General features: G+C 31.9%; 1 protein-coding gene and 1 long non-coding RNA gene across 5 annotated transcripts; both read left to right on the top strand.

Moving 5' to 3' along the window:
• Positions 1-5,536: 5,536 nt before the first annotated feature.
• LOC131598230 (uncharacterized) lies at positions 5,537-17,248 on the top strand. The gene is made up of 9 exons (XM_058870849.1): positions 5,537-6,400; positions 14,401-15,027; positions 15,121-15,320; positions 15,480-15,569; positions 15,655-15,759; positions 16,585-16,654; positions 16,861-16,866; positions 16,964-17,099; positions 17,202-17,248. Exons 1-9 carry the CDS (start codon positions 6,242-6,244, stop codon positions 17,246-17,248), a joined length of 1,440 nt encoding a protein of 479 aa, XP_058726832.1. The 5' UTR covers positions 5,537-6,241.
• LOC131595764 (uncharacterized) lies at positions 8,457-13,560 on the top strand. 4 transcript variants are annotated; one of them, XR_009282052.1, is made up of 9 exons: positions 8,457-8,678; positions 9,086-9,154; positions 9,274-9,449; positions 9,628-9,684; positions 9,824-9,914; positions 11,371-11,820; positions 12,019-12,126; positions 12,902-13,143; positions 13,231-13,560. It is a non-coding gene; the product is annotated as an uncharacterized LOC131595764 (long non-coding RNA). The 4 variants fall into 4 exon arrangements; XR_009282051.1 differs by having other exon boundaries at positions 12,019-12,732; XR_009282050.1 differs by having other exon boundaries at positions 12,019-13,143.
• Positions 17,249-18,952: the final 1,704 nt, after the last annotated feature.

The raw sequence follows: 18,952 nt of genomic DNA, 5'->3' as shown, positions 1-18,952 counted from the left end.
GAGGCAAAGAAGATACTGTGTCTGATGAGTATGGAGTACAAGAAAATACACGCATGCCCTAATGATTGCATATTATACCGAAATGAGTATGAAGAGTTGAAGGATTGTCCCACATGCGTGCAATCACGTTTCAAAGTGAAAGATGGTGATTTTAATAGTGATGAGAACACAAAGCGTCCTCCAGCAAAGGTGTTATGGTATCTTCCAATAATTCTAAGGTTCAAAAGATTATTTGCTAATTCAAACGATGCAAAGAATATTATATGGCATGCGATTGAGAGGGAACGTGACTGACAACTTCGTCATCCAGCTGATTCTTTGCAATGGAAAAAAGTTGATAATTTGTATCCAGATTTTGGTAATGAGGCAAGAAACCTTAGGCTTGGACTTGCTACAGATGGAATGAATCCATTTGGTAACTTAAGTAGTAATCATAATTCATGGCCAGTTCTTGTAATCATCTACAATATGTCTCCTTCGATTTGTATGAAACGAAAATATATTATGTTATCTATGATGATTTCGGGCCGAAGGCAGCCAGGAAATGATATAGATGTTTATCTAAGCCCTTTGATTGAGAACTTGATGATTTCAAGATGCGTGCAATGTTATTTTGTACTATCAATGATTTTCCTGCATATGGAAACTTGTGCGGTTATAGTGTTAAAGGACATAAGGCATATCCTATATGTGAAGATAACACGTGCTTCCAACAATTAAACCATGGAAAGAAGACGGTGTACCTTGGGCATAAAAGATTTCTCAAACCTAATCACCCATATCGCAGGTTGAGAAAAGCGTTTAATGGAGACCAAGAAAATGAAATTGCTCCGAAAGCATTAACTGGAAAGGAAGTTTATGGATGGGTGAAGGATGTTAATGTTCTATTTGGAAAGGACCAAAAACAAAATACTCATACAAATATATGGAAGAAGAGGTCGGTGTTCTTTGTTCTACCTTACTGGTGCAATTTAGATGTTAGACATTGTATCGATGTGATGCATGTGGAGAAAAATGTGTGTGATAGTGTTATTGGAACACTTCTCAACATTCAGGGAAAAACAAAGGATAATGCAAATTCTCGTTTAGATATGGTTGAGATGGGTATACGACAATAATTAGCTCCACAGTCAGCTGGTAAGCGGACATATTTGCCTCCAGCTTGTCATACTTTGTCAAAAAATGAGAAGAGAAGTTTTGTGAGTGTCTAAGTAGCATAAAAGTGCCTCATGGTTACTCTTCAAATGTCAAGAGTCTTGTCTCAATGAAAGATTTGAAATTGGTTGGCCTAAAGTCTCATGATTGTCACGTATTGATGCAACAACTACTACCAGTTGCTATTCGTGGCATATTACCTAAAAAGGTTAGAGTTGTCTTAACTAGGCTTTGCTTATTCTTCAATGCTATTTGTAGCAAAGTCATTGATCCAAAAAAATTATATGAGTTGGAAAATGAAGCTGCTATTATCTTATGCCAACTGGAGATGTATTTTCCTCCTTCTTTTTTTGATATTATGGTACACCTAATTGTTCATCTAGTGAGGGAGATTAGATTGTGTGGTCCTGTTTATTTGAGGTGGATGTATCCAGTTTAGCGATACATGAAGATCTTAAAAGGGTATGTGAAGAATCAACACTGTCCTGAAGCATCTATTGTTGAGAGATACATCATAGAAGAAGCTATTGAATTTTGTTCCAACTACATGTCTGAAGCGCATGCTATAGGAATTCCTAAGTCTCGTCATGGTGGAAGAAGTGGAGGTATTAGGGGTTTAAAACTCAAGAGCATGGGCCGAGTGGAAGTACTTCGAGCCCAAAAACATTTCTACTCACAAAAACATTGTCAAGGAAACATTTCCTCGAATGAATGAAAAATGGGTGTTGAATGAGCATAACAAGACTTTCTTAAAGTGGTTTAAAGAAACCATTTTAGCTGACAATACATGTTCTGAAACACTAAAATGTCTAGCAAGGGTGCCTAAATTTGATGTCATAACTTGGACAGGCTATGATATCAATAATTTTACATTCTATACAAAGACCCAGGATGACACTAGTACTGGGGGCTATGGTTGTAGCTGAATCCATGTGTCATACCCCAAAATTTACCCGCTTTAATTTCTAACAGTCAAATTATTTCTAAACCAGGGTTTCAATTTTTTAGTTTATTCATACTGACATTTAACATTAATTTATTTTGTTTAAAAATAAGTAACAGCTACTTTAAATTATTTGTTTTTTTTTATAAATAAATTTGCTCGTACATATGTTGATTTGTTTTAATTTTATGTAAACTTTTATTAACTTTAGATGTTATCACATTTAGTTAGAAATTCTTTTCCCGGAGAAATGTACATTCTTTAAATTGGTGTATTTGGTGAAGGTGTATGTATAAACAGGAGTGTGCTAACTGTTGGGTGTAAGTAAATACAAATTACGTATTTGGGCCAAAATCTTAGTTTCAGTCTTCAAAAATTTCTTCTATTTTCTTAGTAGTTAACCAAGTCAATTACTATAAGTTTTATTATTTAAAAAATATTCTGATTTAAATTGTTAATCAAATTGTTAATATCACTAATTCTAAATACTCCCTCCGTCCCAAAATATAAGAGAAAAAAATGCATTTTTCTTGTCCCAAAATATAAGAGAAAAAAATCATCTTTCATTTCTTTCAAGATAAAATTAAATGCAAATTGCATTTAATTTATATTCTCTCTCATCATTTCCATAACCAACAACCAATTAGAATTTTTTTTTAAATTTTCCAAAGCACTTTATTTCAAGAAAACCATAAGTCAAATGAGTGTGTTTTTACTTTTCTTAATAAACGTGATTTTGTTTTTTTCTCTTGTAATTTGGGATGGAGGGAGTAACTATTAATATTATTTATCTTTTAACAAACTTTAACTTTAAACTTATTATTATTATTATTATTATTATTATTATTATTATGTTTAGTTTTAATTTAAGATAGTTTCTAGAACTTAAGATTAGAAAAATATTGAGGTATGATTCATTGTTATTATTAGTAATGGTTAGATGGTTATTATATTTATTAAGAAAATCAAAAAAACCAACTTATTAATCAAGAAACATGAACACACGGTTCTTATCCTCATTAGCAAAGCAGCCATTGATTTTATTTCTAATTTTTTTTAAAGTACCAAAATCAAATCAAATCAAATTCAAATCTCCATTCAATTTGCAATTACAAGTTTTCATCCAAAAATGGTATAAACAGATTGTTCTTTCCAAAAGTTCCAAATCAAAGCGAAAATTATATGTTTATTCTCCATAGCCATTAAAAATCAATTTTCTTCCAAAACTTGAACATGATTGTTTCTAAATCCTCTAAACGAAGTAATCATCAAATGTTATAAATCAAGCGCAAAATCATTCACATAAAAACAAAATCTCAATTTACAATTAAAACAATCAATCAAACTTTAATGTTCTGACCCTAACTTTACATTATAAAAAGGGAAGAGAAATTGGAGGATAGGGAGGAGAGATCGGGGAGGAGCGCTCAGCTGCGACACCGTCACACGACGAGGCACCTCTCTCCGCTGCAGATCTGAAATTCCGGCCACCCCTGTGCTTTTCGATTCATCCCGGAACCACCCCGAATTTCATCATCACCGACCACACAGCTCTTCGCCGTCGACGTACGAAAACCACCGCCGGTGAGTTTTTATGCCATAGTTGTGTGTTGCATCTTGTTTATTATGGTTGTGTTGCTTTGAGAAGATAGATTAGATTTAGAAAAGGAAAAGAAAGTCAATTTGATTGAATTTGGGTTTTGTCGGAAGAAAATAGGAATTGGTGAGGTAGGTTCACGTGTGTGGCTTACAATTTAATAATTCTATCTATTTATTTATTTATTTTTAATTTATCATTTGGTTTAACATGTGTCTTTCTAATTTCCATTGGAATGTGGACAAAAGAGACAACTTTTCTTGCATAAGTTAAAATTAAACAGAAAGATATACCTTCTCACATTTAGTTAGGCTATTAGTTTAGTGATTGAATTTTATAACTAATTTAGTTTATGCCTTTAGGTCTAATTCTAGTTAATATTAAAATATAAAAAATATAATAATATAAAATATAATAGGATTAAACAATATTAAAGCTTTTAATTAAAAGTTTAACTCGTTAATTGTTTTAATCGAATCAATGGGTTATCATAACTAGCAATAAAATTAACCTTATTTTAATTTGTTATTTATGTTGATCAATATTAAGGTTTAAAATATCAAAGTATTAGGGTTTGCCCAATCCCACTGCCATTTGGCAAAACATTAACCTTTAATTAATTCTCTTCTCGACCCGACTAAATCTATTAGTCGCACTAGGCAAGAGATAAAAATTTTAAATAAATTAAAATACACTTCAATTTGCTGCCCGCGACGATCGAATCTATCGATCAGAGTAACCAGCAATGCCCCTTTAATCCGTTAACTATAATGATCAAACCTATTGATCATCGCAACTAACGGTGACATATTAAACCAGGGTTGTACGCCCAAACCTAAAACACACTAAACCACGACACTACGGATTTTTATCCTTTTCAATCAGGCAATTCAAAATGTCTTTCAAATCAAATTCAAAACTACGATAGGCCATTCAAAAAGCCTCCAAACCATATCAAATTCTAATTCTAAGGCGTACAACCTTGTGCCCGAACTACGTTGACTCTGATTCTCCCTAAGGAGATACGTAGGCACTTGGATAACCAAGGCGAGTCCTCCTTCCCTAAAATCTCAATTTTCCCCTATTCAATTCCTTAGCTATTAACCTTAACTTTTAGCCATAAAACTTGACCCTTAGATTCAAAGCCAATAGGAAAGGGTTGAGGGTGCCTAACACCTTCCCTCAACCTGATTATAATAACTTACCCCGGATCTCTTAGTGCACTTCTCTAGTTAAAAAAATAAAAATCCTATTATGGCATCGATACCTTACTATGGGATGATAGAAGAGATTTTGGATATCGATTTTATTACATTTAAAGTGCCTCTGTTTAAATGTAAATGGGTTGAGATAAAAAATGGTGTTAAAACTGATGAATTTGGTTTTACATTGGTGGACCTTGAAAAAGTAGCTTATACAGATGAACTTTTTATTATGGCTTCTCAAGCAAAACAAGTGTTTTATGTTAGGGACCCTTCTAACAAAAAATGGTTAGTGATTCTAAAAGGTAAAAGCAACCATGGACCTAATGATAGTGAGCATGCAACGCTAGATATATATATGAGACTCCGTCTTTCTCACAACGGGTGCCAAGTTTAGTTGAAGATACTATCGGTGACGAGGTGTATGCCACTCGTGATGATCATCAAGAAGGAATATGAGAAAATATTCAAACATTACAAACTTAGTTAGGAATTGGTAATTTTTTAAATCTAAATATGCAGTTTTTAAGTAATTTTTTTATTGTCTCATGTACAATAGTTTTATTCATATAATTCCATATTATTGAGCTTGAATTCTTACTAATCATTCTTATGTTTTTTTTCTCTAAACAGACACATGGGTGATGCATCAGCTTCTTCGCAAAGTGGGTCGAATACTCAATCAACCAAAAAAAAAAGGGAAGAGGTTGCACCCGGATGAAAAAGTTGCAACTTTTGACTGCACGGGATGAGAGAATATCAATAGATTTTAATTCAGATGGACATCCTATAGGGGAACTTGCAAAAGATTTCAAGTTTCATGTGGCTTGTCTTGCTCGAGAGAAAATCAGTATTGTGATTGATGAGTGGGATAATGTTGGCAGTGAAGACATAAAAGAAATTTGAAAGGACTTAAGGTAATTTTAATTGCATTTACTAAGTCTTCTATTTGTTGTGTAACATAGCAAATATGGGTTATTCCTAAAAATGATGTTGTTGATAAGAGGACGATGATATATGCGGGTGAGCGTTGGAAGGCCTTTAAAAATAGCTTAACAAGTAGATATTTAAATAATGGAAATAAGATGGGCATGTCAGCTGCTGATGATTATCCTTATATTGATGAAGAGATGTGGAAGAATTTTGTTAAGTCGCGTGAGGACCCTTCCCTTCTAGTTAGTTGGCTTTATTAGTTATTTCATCAATCAAATAATTTTTTAGTACTACCTAATGAATTTCTGTGGTATATAATAGGAGAAAAGATAAAAGGGACAAAAGGCTCAATCTTATAATAAATATCCCCATAGATTGTCCCAAGGGGGATATGCTTTGCTTGAGAAAAATATGATGGCAGAAAAGTTAAAAGAAAGACAAGAAGCAGCTGAAGGGTCAGAGGTTCCATCTCCATCTCCACCACAACGTCATGAGAAGTGGAAGAGAGCCCGACTAAAACCATCAGGAGAGTATACATCGGAAGACGCTCGTCGTGTTGCAGAAAAAATTGTAAGTAGTTTTACTCTATTTTAGTATGCATCATTTCAATTCAACATGTGTATATTGATTATTTATGAACTTGGCATATTGCATTAGCAAAATGGGATCGAGCTTCCTCAAACATCCACTTCAGTTGGTCCAAAAACTATCCTCATTAATGTCACTAATAATAATACAACAATATGCCAGTACAAACAACCTCTTGTCAAACCCTTAGGTTTGCTTAGGAACCATCCAAATCCATACACAAGTTTTAAAGTGTAGTTTGCTAATTTACTTCATTGCCATGGTTTTAGGATAAAAATTAGATTCAGTAATTGACAATTGTGAAGGAATTCTTAGTTTCATAATTTTAATTACTTGAATCGGTTTATATATAAATTTTCTTTTAGAGGTTAACTATAGTCTTATTTTAATTACTTGAATTGGTTTCACAAATATAACATGTTATCTACATGTGCAATTAATTAATTTTCCAAGTCAGTCTCCTCCAAATATGAATAATTAATTACAATATTATACTAAAAACCTGAAAATAAATCATATATTAATAACTAGTTATGTGTGATGGGACAGATCAAATGATATTTTAATCATAGAATATGAAAGTGTTATAAACATAAGCCAAAAATTAATTAGCCTGCATTCTGCAACATACATAGTTAGGAGATGATGTCACTACAACCATTGTTGGATTTGAGTGTAGTTAATAATTCTGCTTTTGATATGTTGTTATAGAAGATTTATAGAGAATACACTAAAACATGGAATCATTAGAAATTTATTTTAATTGTTTAATATACGAAACTTTAGAGTTAGATGTTAAGTAAAAACAAGTTGACTTTTATGTAAATGTAAAAACAGGAATGAAATCCTAAAATCGAAATAGAAACCGAATAGGACTTAATGTTCTTTTCTTCTCTAAAATAAATCTTAGTCATTGTTTCCTTCCAAATTGAACGTATCTATGCAGTGAATTGCATGGTAGTACTGGTGCCTGGTAGGACTTAAGAAACCCCCCCTTAAAATATGACCAAAATAGAATGGGCTTGCTTTATCTACATTAATGATTGTCTCCATTTATTTGTATGATAAGATTTGAATTTGATGAAACTGAAATCTCGGGGGTTATTAGTTTAGAAGTGCATCAGGGACTCATCTAGTTCAGGTTTTTTCTCACGTGTAGAAGTGCAACATAGATTCATCTAGTTCAGGTTTTTTCCCACGTGTAGAAGTGCAACATAGATTCATCTAGTTCAGGTTTTTTCTCACGAGTAATTTGATTCATATATTCTTTCAATCCTCAAGGGTCGCTTTTTATTTATATTTTTTTATATACAATCTATTTTAAATCTATTTTAATTTTTGTTAAATACACATATATCTTTTTTCTTAAAGCATTAAAAATTAAAAGTTGAGTCTATCATTTGTAATTCATCTGAGTTTTGTAGAATGCAGGCTAATTAATTTTTGACATTTGTTAAAATTAGATGTAAATCTATTGCAAGTAATTGATCTAACCAACAGTTAAGCTGTTGGTTTTAAATATAATTTTTACTAATTGCTAATGTGTACTATAAGATGCTGAGCTGATGCGAGTAACAAGTTGAACTGTTTTGCTGAACTGATGCTATTTGTTGAACTATTTCTTATGAGTGCAGAACTGATGCTATTTGGTGAATTGTTTTTTAGGAGTGCTGAACCACTAGTACAAAATGAATAATATAATTTTAACATTTACACCCAATATACTAAAAACGGGTGTAATTAAGAAATGCAGTGGCAATTTTGTAAATAAAATATCATTTTAAGTATTAGTACGTGACAATTTACACCTTATTTTTTAAAAACGGGTGTAAACTAAAAATATTATTATAATCAGATCTCAATTACTCCTGTTAAATTTAAAACGGGTGTAAATTTAAATGGACTAAAACAATATTTAATTTTATAACTCAAAATATTAATCTATTTCATTAAAACCTTATTGTATAACATGTATTATGATATATGAAATATGATATATGAAATATACTATGAAATATATGGAAAAGAAACAGAGAATAATAAGTTACCAACAATGCGCAGTTACAACGAACGTGAAAACGGAAAAGCGATACTTGCTCCTCTTAAAAGTGCTTATCTAACGTGTTTTTCAATCTCTTCCTCGACCAAATCCAATCAGTGGCAGAGCATGGTGATTAATGGAACAAGCGAATGAGAATGAAATTAAGAGAAACGAAAGATACATGAAGATGATGCCGACGCAGATTCATGATGGAATTCGGTACGTGCGTTTTTTTCAAGTGAACTTCAGTTTCAATCTTCTTCATCTCTATTCTTCGATTGTGTTGTGTGATTGTTGTTCAATTATAGTTTATTAACGAATTCGTCATTTCGTAACATGCACACCAAATGTTCGGTGAAATGCCTGAACTCAATTCTTTCTCTTTTTTGTTTGATTACTTCAGCCTGAATGCTCAACATCAACAATACGACACTATGTTCAATATGATTCTAATGACAGACACTAAACATGTAATTTAGGTCGATTCCATTAGTAACAGTATCACATCTACATAGCTGAAGTGCTAATTGAGAGTTGGGTTTTGTATAAAAGTCTTCACACACGTGCACACTCATATTTTGTGAATCTCTGTCTTTGGGATTGAAATTCTTCACTGCTGCTTGCAGATAACTCCACTACCTGGTGCTTGGCCCCAGAAGCCTGGTTCTGCTACTTGCCCTTTCTTTGGAGTCGAGGTCTGTTAAGAAAACCAAATTTGTTCATTTTATCATATATAGTGATTTTTTCCCCGCTCTTTTTTACTACTAGTAGTTCAGTATGCCAATTTCTCTGACAAGTTATATTGTTATTTTAGCCTGTCATAGTGGATGAGAAAGGTGTTGCGATAGAAGGAGAGTCTAGTGGTTACTTGTGTGTTAAGAGATCATGGCCAGGGGCATTCAGAACTTTGTATGGCGATCATGAACGATATGAAACAACATATTTCAAGCCCTTTGCTGGCTACTATTTCAATGGTGATGGCTGCAGCAGGTTAGTGTTCCTAAACATTTTATACTCATATACTTTGGAGTCTCACGTTAGTATCTTTGAATTCAAGTCTAGGCTGTGTAAATTATTATTTTGCAGCCTTCCTTCAAATACAGGAAAAAGGGCTTTTGAAAATGTGTGGGATAATTAATTATGTTCTATGCACTTGACTTTGTTTCAGGGATAAAGATGGATACTATTGGCTTACTGGGAGAGTTGATGATGTCATTAATGTCAGGTATTCTTTGAATTCCATAATCTCTTTCTAGTGATTTGTCAATCCTGGAATTTCATTCTTCATAAGTGCAAGCATGTACATATGAATAGACATACAATTCATTTATGATGTTTAAATCTGATACTCTTGATATGTGCAGTGGCCATCGTATTGGGACAGCTGAAGTAGAATCAGCTCTAGTTTCACATCCAAAATGTGCTGAAGCAGCCGTTGTAGGCGTGGAGCACGAGGTATAACTTAAATAACAATCTCTCACACGTATGTTCAACTTCAAATGTGATTTTTGTGCATCAAAGAAGTTATGCAGTTTCTATATAGCATCAACATGTTATTACCGTCTGTCTGAAATCTGAATCAGCTACCGTTACTACTGTAGGTTAAAGGACAGAGTATATATGCTTTTGTTAGATACATATTTACAAATCATTAACAAAGCATTTTTCAACAAACAAACCCTTGAGAATCTTAGACTCTGTAAACGTCTCTACCACCTAATCACACCATTATTATACCATTGCGACGGCAAAAAAAACCTTGAGTTGAATATGATTTATTGACTTTCCAATGTATTATTTGTATTTGTTTAGCAGTTAAATAGGTGAATACTTTAAAATTATTTAAAAACAATTATTGACAGAACTTATTCAACTTCTTAACAAACTTAAAAACTTGTTTATTACGACATAACTTTATAATTTAGTTATATCACACCCCAATTTTGCATTAATATATTTCTAAAAATGTACATATAAATTAAAAATTAACTTCATCAGAAAAATCTATAAAATCCAAAATTTATTTAGTATATAAATAAATATAATTAACTATATATTAACATAAACTAACTAAACTTGTAGCCATGTTTTTGTTTGGTCTAATGTGGGTTGGTGGCCATGACTCAAACAGTTGACCATTAGAAATTCATCTACCCATATATTCAATTGTATTGGCTCAGAACTTAATCTTCATGACTCTTTCTCCTTCATGCTTGATTCAACTAGTTAGCATACAAATAATAAAATAATAATTATTGACCAAAATATAAATATAAGCAAGACAATTATTGTTTAATAAAAAAATACAAAAAACGAGAGGGCAGAGACTAAGTAAGATAATTCCTACCAAACTCACACATAGTATTATTAACTTTTAACACCAAGTTGTGTTTGAATATTAGATTAAAAAAATGAAGTATGAAAATGTTACAAGTGTTTGAGTGATGCACGCGATGTTTCCAGCTACCTACCCTTCAATATTCACTCTTCTCTCCTTCATATAAAACCATCTCACCCCATGCATCTTTCAACCACAACTCTCTTTCAACCCTTTCCTTTTCTACAATAACTTCTGTAAACCAACTGAGTTCTTCTGCTACCAAAAACATCAAGATGGTTAGTGTGTCTGAAATTCGCAAGGCTCAGAGGGCAGAAGGCCCTGCAACTATCTAGGCCATTGGCACTGCTAATCCAGCTAACTGTGTTGAACAAAGCACATATCCTGATTTTTACTTTAAGATCACTAACAGTGAGCACAAAACTGTACTCAAGGAGAAATTCCAACGCATGTGTAAGTATTACTCGTAGAAGTTACTATTCGTGATAAATATGTTATCATGTAATTGCTTTTGGAGTTTCTAAAAAATTGTTGTACACTTGTACTAATGTAATTTATTTATAACTATTTCAGGTGATAAATTTATGATCAAGAGGAGATACATGTATCTAACTGAAGAGATTTTGAAAGAGAATCCTAGTCTTTATGAATTCATTATCTGCAGCAGGATTCCAGTTCATCTGTTCCGATTTCTGTGAATCCAAACATGAATGTTCATGTTCGATTCTTTAGAAGCCACGAGTATCCGCGACATCAGCAACAGCAGCAGCAGTATGGTTCTCTTCTAGCACTTCCTGTGTTCGAAAGAGGAAGTGGAACATGTCTAGGTGTCATTGAGTTTGTTATCGCCAATCAAAACCTCATCAATTATCGTCCACAACTCGATCATCTCTCCAATGCTCTCGAGGTTGAGGAGCAAAATCTACAAGATCAAATACAAATGGTTGAAGAGGATAAAGATATAGAAATGTTGCCAAAACAAAAATCAAAGAAGAAGAAAACTTATATATGAAGAAACTTAATGTAAGGTTCTTACCTTCTTTGTCAAGTCGTTAAAATTTCACCAATTACATTCAAGAGTATATTTTAGCTTAATATATTGTGATATTTCTACCTGTTCAATTCAATCCATCTTGTTTTATTGCAGAACATTACCTATTCAGTAACATGAAATTGTCCTGGTTTAAATGTGTTTGCTAATTTGCATATATTCTTGTTCAGGGTTCGATGATTTTGGACCAAAGCATTTCCATTTCATGCTGGGAAGCTTATACAGATGACAATAGTTGGAACAGGCATAACGTTGAAGACAGTATTACATGCTCTCAAGTATGCCTTAAAACCCTTCCTTAGAAAGCTCTCTTACTTTTAGTTTGACCAAAGTGAGAACTTAAGTTTTTATTTTGTTACATTTTTAAAAATATTCATAAACCATGCTATCAACTTGAGTCACTAGTTGATACTCTGTCAAATACACACGAGAAATTATATTAGATGAACATAAATTTCAACCATTGTTTTCTTCTCAATTATCTCAATCCCTTTCCCAAATGTAACTTGGAGTCTGTTTGAATTGACTTGTTTGAACTAATCTACTAGCATAAGTGTTATCAAACAGCGGCACCATGGTCGCTATGGCGGGTGGTTTTTGAGCTCACTACGATGGTAAATATTGCAGGTTTTTCCGCTATAATTTGCTATAATGGTGCCGCAAAGCGGCCGATATATAATTGCAGGTTTTTCCGCTATAATCTACTATAATGATAAAAAAAGACACATAATTGCATTACTTAACCTTAGGACAGAAGCTGAAAACATGCAGCCCGTGTCCGTCGATTAATTCTTTCCATGAGTTCCGATTCAACTAGAAACTATAATTTGAGTTTGAAGATAAGATTATACCCGAGAAAGTAGTTTCAATTCATTACTTACTCGGTGAGTCATTCTTTTCTGTTAATTTTTCTGTCTTGAGTTCTATATACAACTTACTAATATATATCTAAGTAATTAGTCGATAAAAAAATCAAAGTAATTACTATAGTTGAAATATTTAATATGTTAGTGAAAACGGTCTTACATGATTGTTCTTGGTTTTTTTTTACAGTTATGTTTGATTGATGTGCATGTAAATCTGAAAGATTTGATCATATAGACTCTTAAAGAGGCTTTTGAGGTCTTTTGCAACAAAGGTGTTGCTGGAAACTCTAGTCCAGAACTTCTTGCCACTTTTTGTGATAACATTCTCAACAAAGGATGCTTTCATTATTTTATGGACTTTGGCAGTACATGTTCAACAAGTTAAAGCTTCATGTACTCATTTTAGGGATTGACAAGGCTGGCAAAACGGTAAAACATTTTTTAACCTCGTAGTTTTTAAGAAATTAGAGGTTTGTTGTTTGGCTTTGAATTGCTATATAATGAATAATTTTGTAGACTTTGCTTGAGAAGATGAAGTCGGTGTACACGAATGTAGAAGGTCTTCCTCCGGATCGAATTGTGGAAAGCAATTGCTTCTCCAGGGCGTGGTATTTTGGCCATGGATGAATCCAATGCTACATGTGGAAAGCGGTTGAATTCAATTGGACTAGAGAACACCGAAGCTAACCGTCAAGCATGGCGTAAAATTATATATGAAGAAAGTGTTATGACTTGGTTAAAATATAATTTTTATGTGTATGATTTTATAGTACTTGAAATATTATGAATGCACATGATATTGTATACTTTTTGGTTAATATTAAAAATATTTTGACTTAGTTAAAATATGATTTTATAGTATTTGCAATATTATGACTGAAAATGAAATATAACTAAATGGTGTATATGAAATAGGGTGTAAATGGTGTATATGAAATAGGGTGTAAATAGATTTAAATATAATATAATTGTTCATTCATAAATGACATATTTACACCCGATTTTTATTAAAATAGGGTGTAATTAAGAACATATCTACACCCGATTTTAATTAAAACAGAGTGTAATTAAAACGTAATTACACCCGATTTTAATTAAAACAGGGTGTAATTAAAACTTAATTACGCTCAATTACACCCGATTTTTACTAAAATAGGGTGTAATTAAAAACGTAATTATGCCCAATTACACCCAATTTTTATTAAAACAGGGTGTAATTAAAAATATAATTATACCCAATTACACCCGATTTTTATTAAAACAGGGTGTAATTAAAAACGTAATTACGTCCAATTACACCCGATTTTTATTAAAATAGGGTGCAATTAAAAACGTAATTACACCCGATTTTTGTTAAAATAGGGTGTAATTAAAAACGTAATTACTTCAAATTACACCGATTTTTGTTAAAATAGGGTGTAACGTAGAACATATTTACACCCGATATTCTTAAAATAGGGAGTAATTACGAACGTATTTACACCCGTTTTAAAATAGGGTGTAAATGCGTTAGACATTTCTCACCCTGTGGATATACACCCGATTTTTATTAAAAATAATGGGTGTAAATTTAATAAAAAACAGGTGTAAATTAACATTTTTGTACTAGTGAACTGACGTTGTTTTACTGATATATTGATCTGTTTATTTTACTATTTATTGATGTTGGACTGATGATATTTGTAGGATTCTCTAGTGTTAGAAGGGACCTTTGTCCCACAAGGACGGAAAGATATTTTGACTGAAGCCACAGGGTATGATGAGCACCCTGGTCGTGTTCGTGCTGTTGGTCGAGGTGTGGGGATTCGACAATTCTTTGGATCTCATTCTCGTAAATGTTCTTGTCCCCCGCCTGTTATGAATAAATACCAAATAGAGACTATTAAGGCTGAGCTTATTAAGGATATTAGAGAGCAGGTGATGCGGGATATATCATCTTTGCCAGCTTTCTCTCAAAAATCCAGAAATGACCCAATTTGTTCTTCTGATACCACTCTACAATATGCGAGCGCAAATGGTACTTGTTCAGAGGTGCCTCATATACAAGATGATGATCAAGAGGATATTCCTGAAGAGTGTGAATTGTATATTGATGGAAACACTCGTGTAGTGGCATATGCTAATGTGTATATGTTAGGGCCCAATATACAAAATCAGGTGCTCAATAATGATATGGTGAGAGTGGCTGTTACCAAAGTGATGTATGCAAATGCTAAAGTACCGGTTCCCACGGATGAGGTTACCACGGTTGGTGATGCCTCTAATACTTTCATTCAATGGCCAAAAAGACTTTTGCAACTTACTTCTAAGAAGGTATTCATTACCGTTATTATTCTCTTTGTAGACAATTGAGACCTTTTAAATATCTTGTCTAATATTTTATCATATTTCACATGTTTGGTTAAGAAATATGATGCTCCACCAAAAAAGTCGGAACCTATCTGTAAAAAATTAGGGGTAAAGGCAATGTTTATGGATCAAACTTTGAAGTTTAATGGTGAATTCGGTGAGACAAATGCCATTATTGAGCTCCCAAGAGAAGATATTGTAGACTTGTGTATGGGTACAAAAGATTTAGGCATCACTGTTTTACAAGTGTGGCTCATGTAAGTATAGGTTATTTGTAAATTTATTAAACTAACATTTACTTAATTTCATTTATAATGTAAATATCTTTCAATATTGTTTAGATATCTACACCGCCTCTGTATGGAATTAGGCAACAATAGTGTTTAAGGATTTATGGATCCGCATTTCACTCATAGTCAAAATGAGCGAGGTAGTGTTCAATCCTACATGCAAAAGAAGATGTGTGATGATATCAAAGAATGTTACCTTGCTCCTTATTTTAGCAAGTAAGAATTTTTTTCTTGTAATAGTTAATCACTTATAATTGATAGAAATTTACTTAACCCATTAAATTGTATTTTACCCTTGTAGTCATCATTGGCAATTGTTCATCATTAATCCTCAGAAGCTTGAAGTAGCCTTTTTATGTTCATTGGGAAAGAAGCCAGATAAAAAAATCTATGACATTGTTAAAATGTAAGTATATACTACATGTGTCAATTGATTCAACTATGTTGTTTTGTGTTTATCATTCTTAATATTTTGAATGATTTATCTTTTAATGAGCGAGCTATATTTGTTGTTTGTTGATATTGCAACATGAATTTCAAAATCATGATTATCCTAGTTTTTGTGAAGAAAATGTATATGTTTGTGATTATCAAGTTAAATCTGTATGGTGCTTAAGTTTGTTATAGAATCTTATGTTTTCATTTTCTGGCGCAAAATGATTGTGAAGTAACAGTAACACATTTGCACACACACCTAATTTAAGTTAGTTTACAACACATATAACCTTTGGAAAATGGTAAGTTATTGAGTTTGGAATTGGGATTACAGGGACAACATAGTTGAAGTTCACAATAGTGATGAAGAAAAATTGAGACATAGAAAAAAAGCAACACTAATTTTAGAAGCCATTTCACAAAACTATAGTTAGTTTTGCTATAGGATGCTTGTGGAGTAGTATTAATTTAAATGATGAAAAACTAGTGAGGTTAAAGGGCATTGATATGTGTTTAGATTATGAAATGTTACTTAAAAATTAATTAGTTCAGTAACCCCGTGAATACATAATGTAGGAGTATAATTGAGATTAGAGATTCTTAAATATCAAGCTAGCACCACGAGTTTATATGGTATTTGTGTGAAATTTTGTTATTTATTATAGAATTACTATAGCATCAGATGTGTATAGTAGCTAAGTTCTTTTGATGGTATGACATAGATAATTTTTATGAATAAAAATATATTAAAAATAGTACATGAATATTTTGATATATGTATAAATAAAAATTGTAGTACATTGGAAGCTTATAATAAACTACAACGTGTGAGAAAGCAGAAGAAAGTAGAATGGTTCTATCCCACCGTAAGTTACCTTTATATTTAAATGAGTAATTCCATATTTACTAAATAGACGTTCATATTCTATAATAGTTTTTTAATAATATTTACTGATTAGACGTTCATGTTTGATATTAAATTTTAGAGTAAAAAACAACTAGTTATGAGTGCGGCTATTACATCATGGTTCACATGTTGAACATTATATCCGCTACTATTGTTGGTTCATAGACTCAAGTAAGTAGTAGAATAGTTTTAACAAGTTGTATCAATTAATTATTATTTTTTATGTTGATATAATAATTTAATGTTTTGTCAACATTTATTTATCCAGATATTTCGGGATTCAAATCCATTTCAAAAAGAGGAAGTTAAAAATGTTCAAGAGCGTTGTGAAAATATGATATTGGAACATATTGAAGCAAGTGGAGACAATGATATGAATTATGTGCAATTCTATGTTGGATGTTGTATGTTGGTTGTGTTTGGTAGATCATATGATATTTTTTGGCCAATCTTTATGGTATCTTGTTTTGATTGTATTTTGACTAGTACTTAGTTGATGTTTGTAGTTACTCTTGTTTATGCTTTTTCATTAAACAAGAGTTATCTCTATTGAGTTTACATTTTACTGCAACATTTTTATATTTTATATGACAATTTCAACATTTTGGATGACAACATTTTCGTGAAACCTATTGTAACACTTTAGCTATGTGGTATGACAATAGTTTCACTTGGTTTTATTTTGAAGTTTGGGTGAACAATATTTTTACTTGGCTTTATTTTGAAGTTTGGGTGAAATATATGGAACAAAATGATTATATGATGTATTAATATTTTAAATTTTTCTGCTGTGCCGATATATGTTGGGGTTAATGGTTAGTCTTACATAAAAGTATATATATGTGCCATCCAAAAAAAAAACAAAACCTTGTTAAGTCGGTTAAATTCATCCGACTTAAGAAAGAAATTTCTTAGGTCGGTTATATATGGCATAAGAGCTTTCTTAGGGTTAGACTTATTAAGTCATCAACTTTTAAACCCGACCTAATAAAATGTTCTTAAGTCAGTTCAAAATCCGACCTAAGAAGTTAAAACTTCTTATGTCGGTAATCCTTAGGTCAGTCTCGGACCCAACTTAAGAAGTTAAAACATGTTTAGGATCAGTTCAATCCATCTCGATTGAAGATTTATGATTCAATATCTCTCCATCAAAATCTCTGAATAATGTCACTCTTGATTCAAAATATCTCTCCATAACTCTCTCGGTACTATCAAAAAATTATAAAACAGACACATTTAATACGGTCTTGTATCACATATCATTTTCATGAGAATTTAAGAGTAAAGCCCCTTAACTCTATGAAGCGGCTCCACTTCATTCTCGTATAGGTAGACTATATCAGAATTGCACCCATAATTAAGCATTCGAGCAAACATATGCCATATGTCTATTAAGACGAAAACCTCGTCCTACCGCATTTATTCTTATGTTCCAAGTACTTTTAACCCTTGGGATGTATCTTTTGTCAAGTACTTCAATCACTCTAATAATGTACTTTAATCAATGAACTCAAGACTTGATGTTAAATAATTGTGAGTTGAGTTTCCATCATTGGTGATTAATAAGATATGAGCTTGTATCACATCCCTACACGATGTCTTCAACATCGTATCCTTGTCAATCATTTCATCAAATAATTGCAAGATATTACATTTTATTAATTTTGAATAATCAAACACATACACTAATATATCTTTTATTTATTTTTAATAATTTAATAAACTATCACACAATCATGACAATGTAGTCATTGAGTTACTTTGTATTTTGTACAAACATTTTAAACCATTCAACGTTTGTTATTAATTTCATTTAATAACAAGAAATACAATTTAAAGTTTCACTTTTATTTCAAATTTTCAATGAGCACACTACATATTTGAGTTAATACAATAAACATGATTAACAAATTTTTATATTTAAAACAATAATGATCATAAATTTTATCATATTCGATATTTTACTATACATTCAATCATATAATTCATAAACACATAATATTCAACAATTTATTATATATTCAATCATGTAAATCATGAACACATATCAAAATTAAATTTAAATATTTAAATTAATTTAAGGCTTAAATGTACTTTTGGTATCTGTAAGTTAGCGAGTTTTTGATTTTCGTCCCTGTAAGTTTTTTTTTTGGTTTGAGTCCCTATATTTCACTTTTGCGTTCTCTTTAGTCTTTAAAATCAAAATCCGCAGGAAATTTCGCAGGAAAATCCGCGGGAAACCTACAGATTTCCTGCG

This window comes from Vicia villosa, linkage group LG4, assembly GCF_029867415.1.
Source record: "Vicia villosa cultivar HV-30 ecotype Madison, WI linkage group LG4, Vvil1.0, whole genome shotgun sequence".
Classification (NCBI taxonomy): domain Eukaryota; kingdom Viridiplantae; phylum Streptophyta; class Magnoliopsida; order Fabales; family Fabaceae; genus Vicia; species Vicia villosa.
The sequence above is the reverse complement of the archived record's forward strand: the minus strand, read 5'-3'. Positions and strand labels throughout refer to the sequence as shown.

Excerpts from the sequence above, each read along its gene's own strand:
- LOC131598230 (XM_058870849.1), top strand. The coding sequence starts at position 6,242 with ATGATGGCAGAAAAGTTAAAAGAAAGACAAGAAGCAGCTGAAGGGTCA. Across the intron at positions 15,321-15,479 it reads GTTTTACAAGTGTGGCTCAT|TCAAAATGAGCGAGGTAGTG; the intron begins GTAAGTATAGGT and ends TTTCACTCATAG. Across the intron at positions 17,100-17,201 it reads GCAATTCTATGTTGGATGTT|TTACTCTTGTTTATGCTTTT; the intron begins GTATGTTGGTTG and ends TGATGTTTGTAG.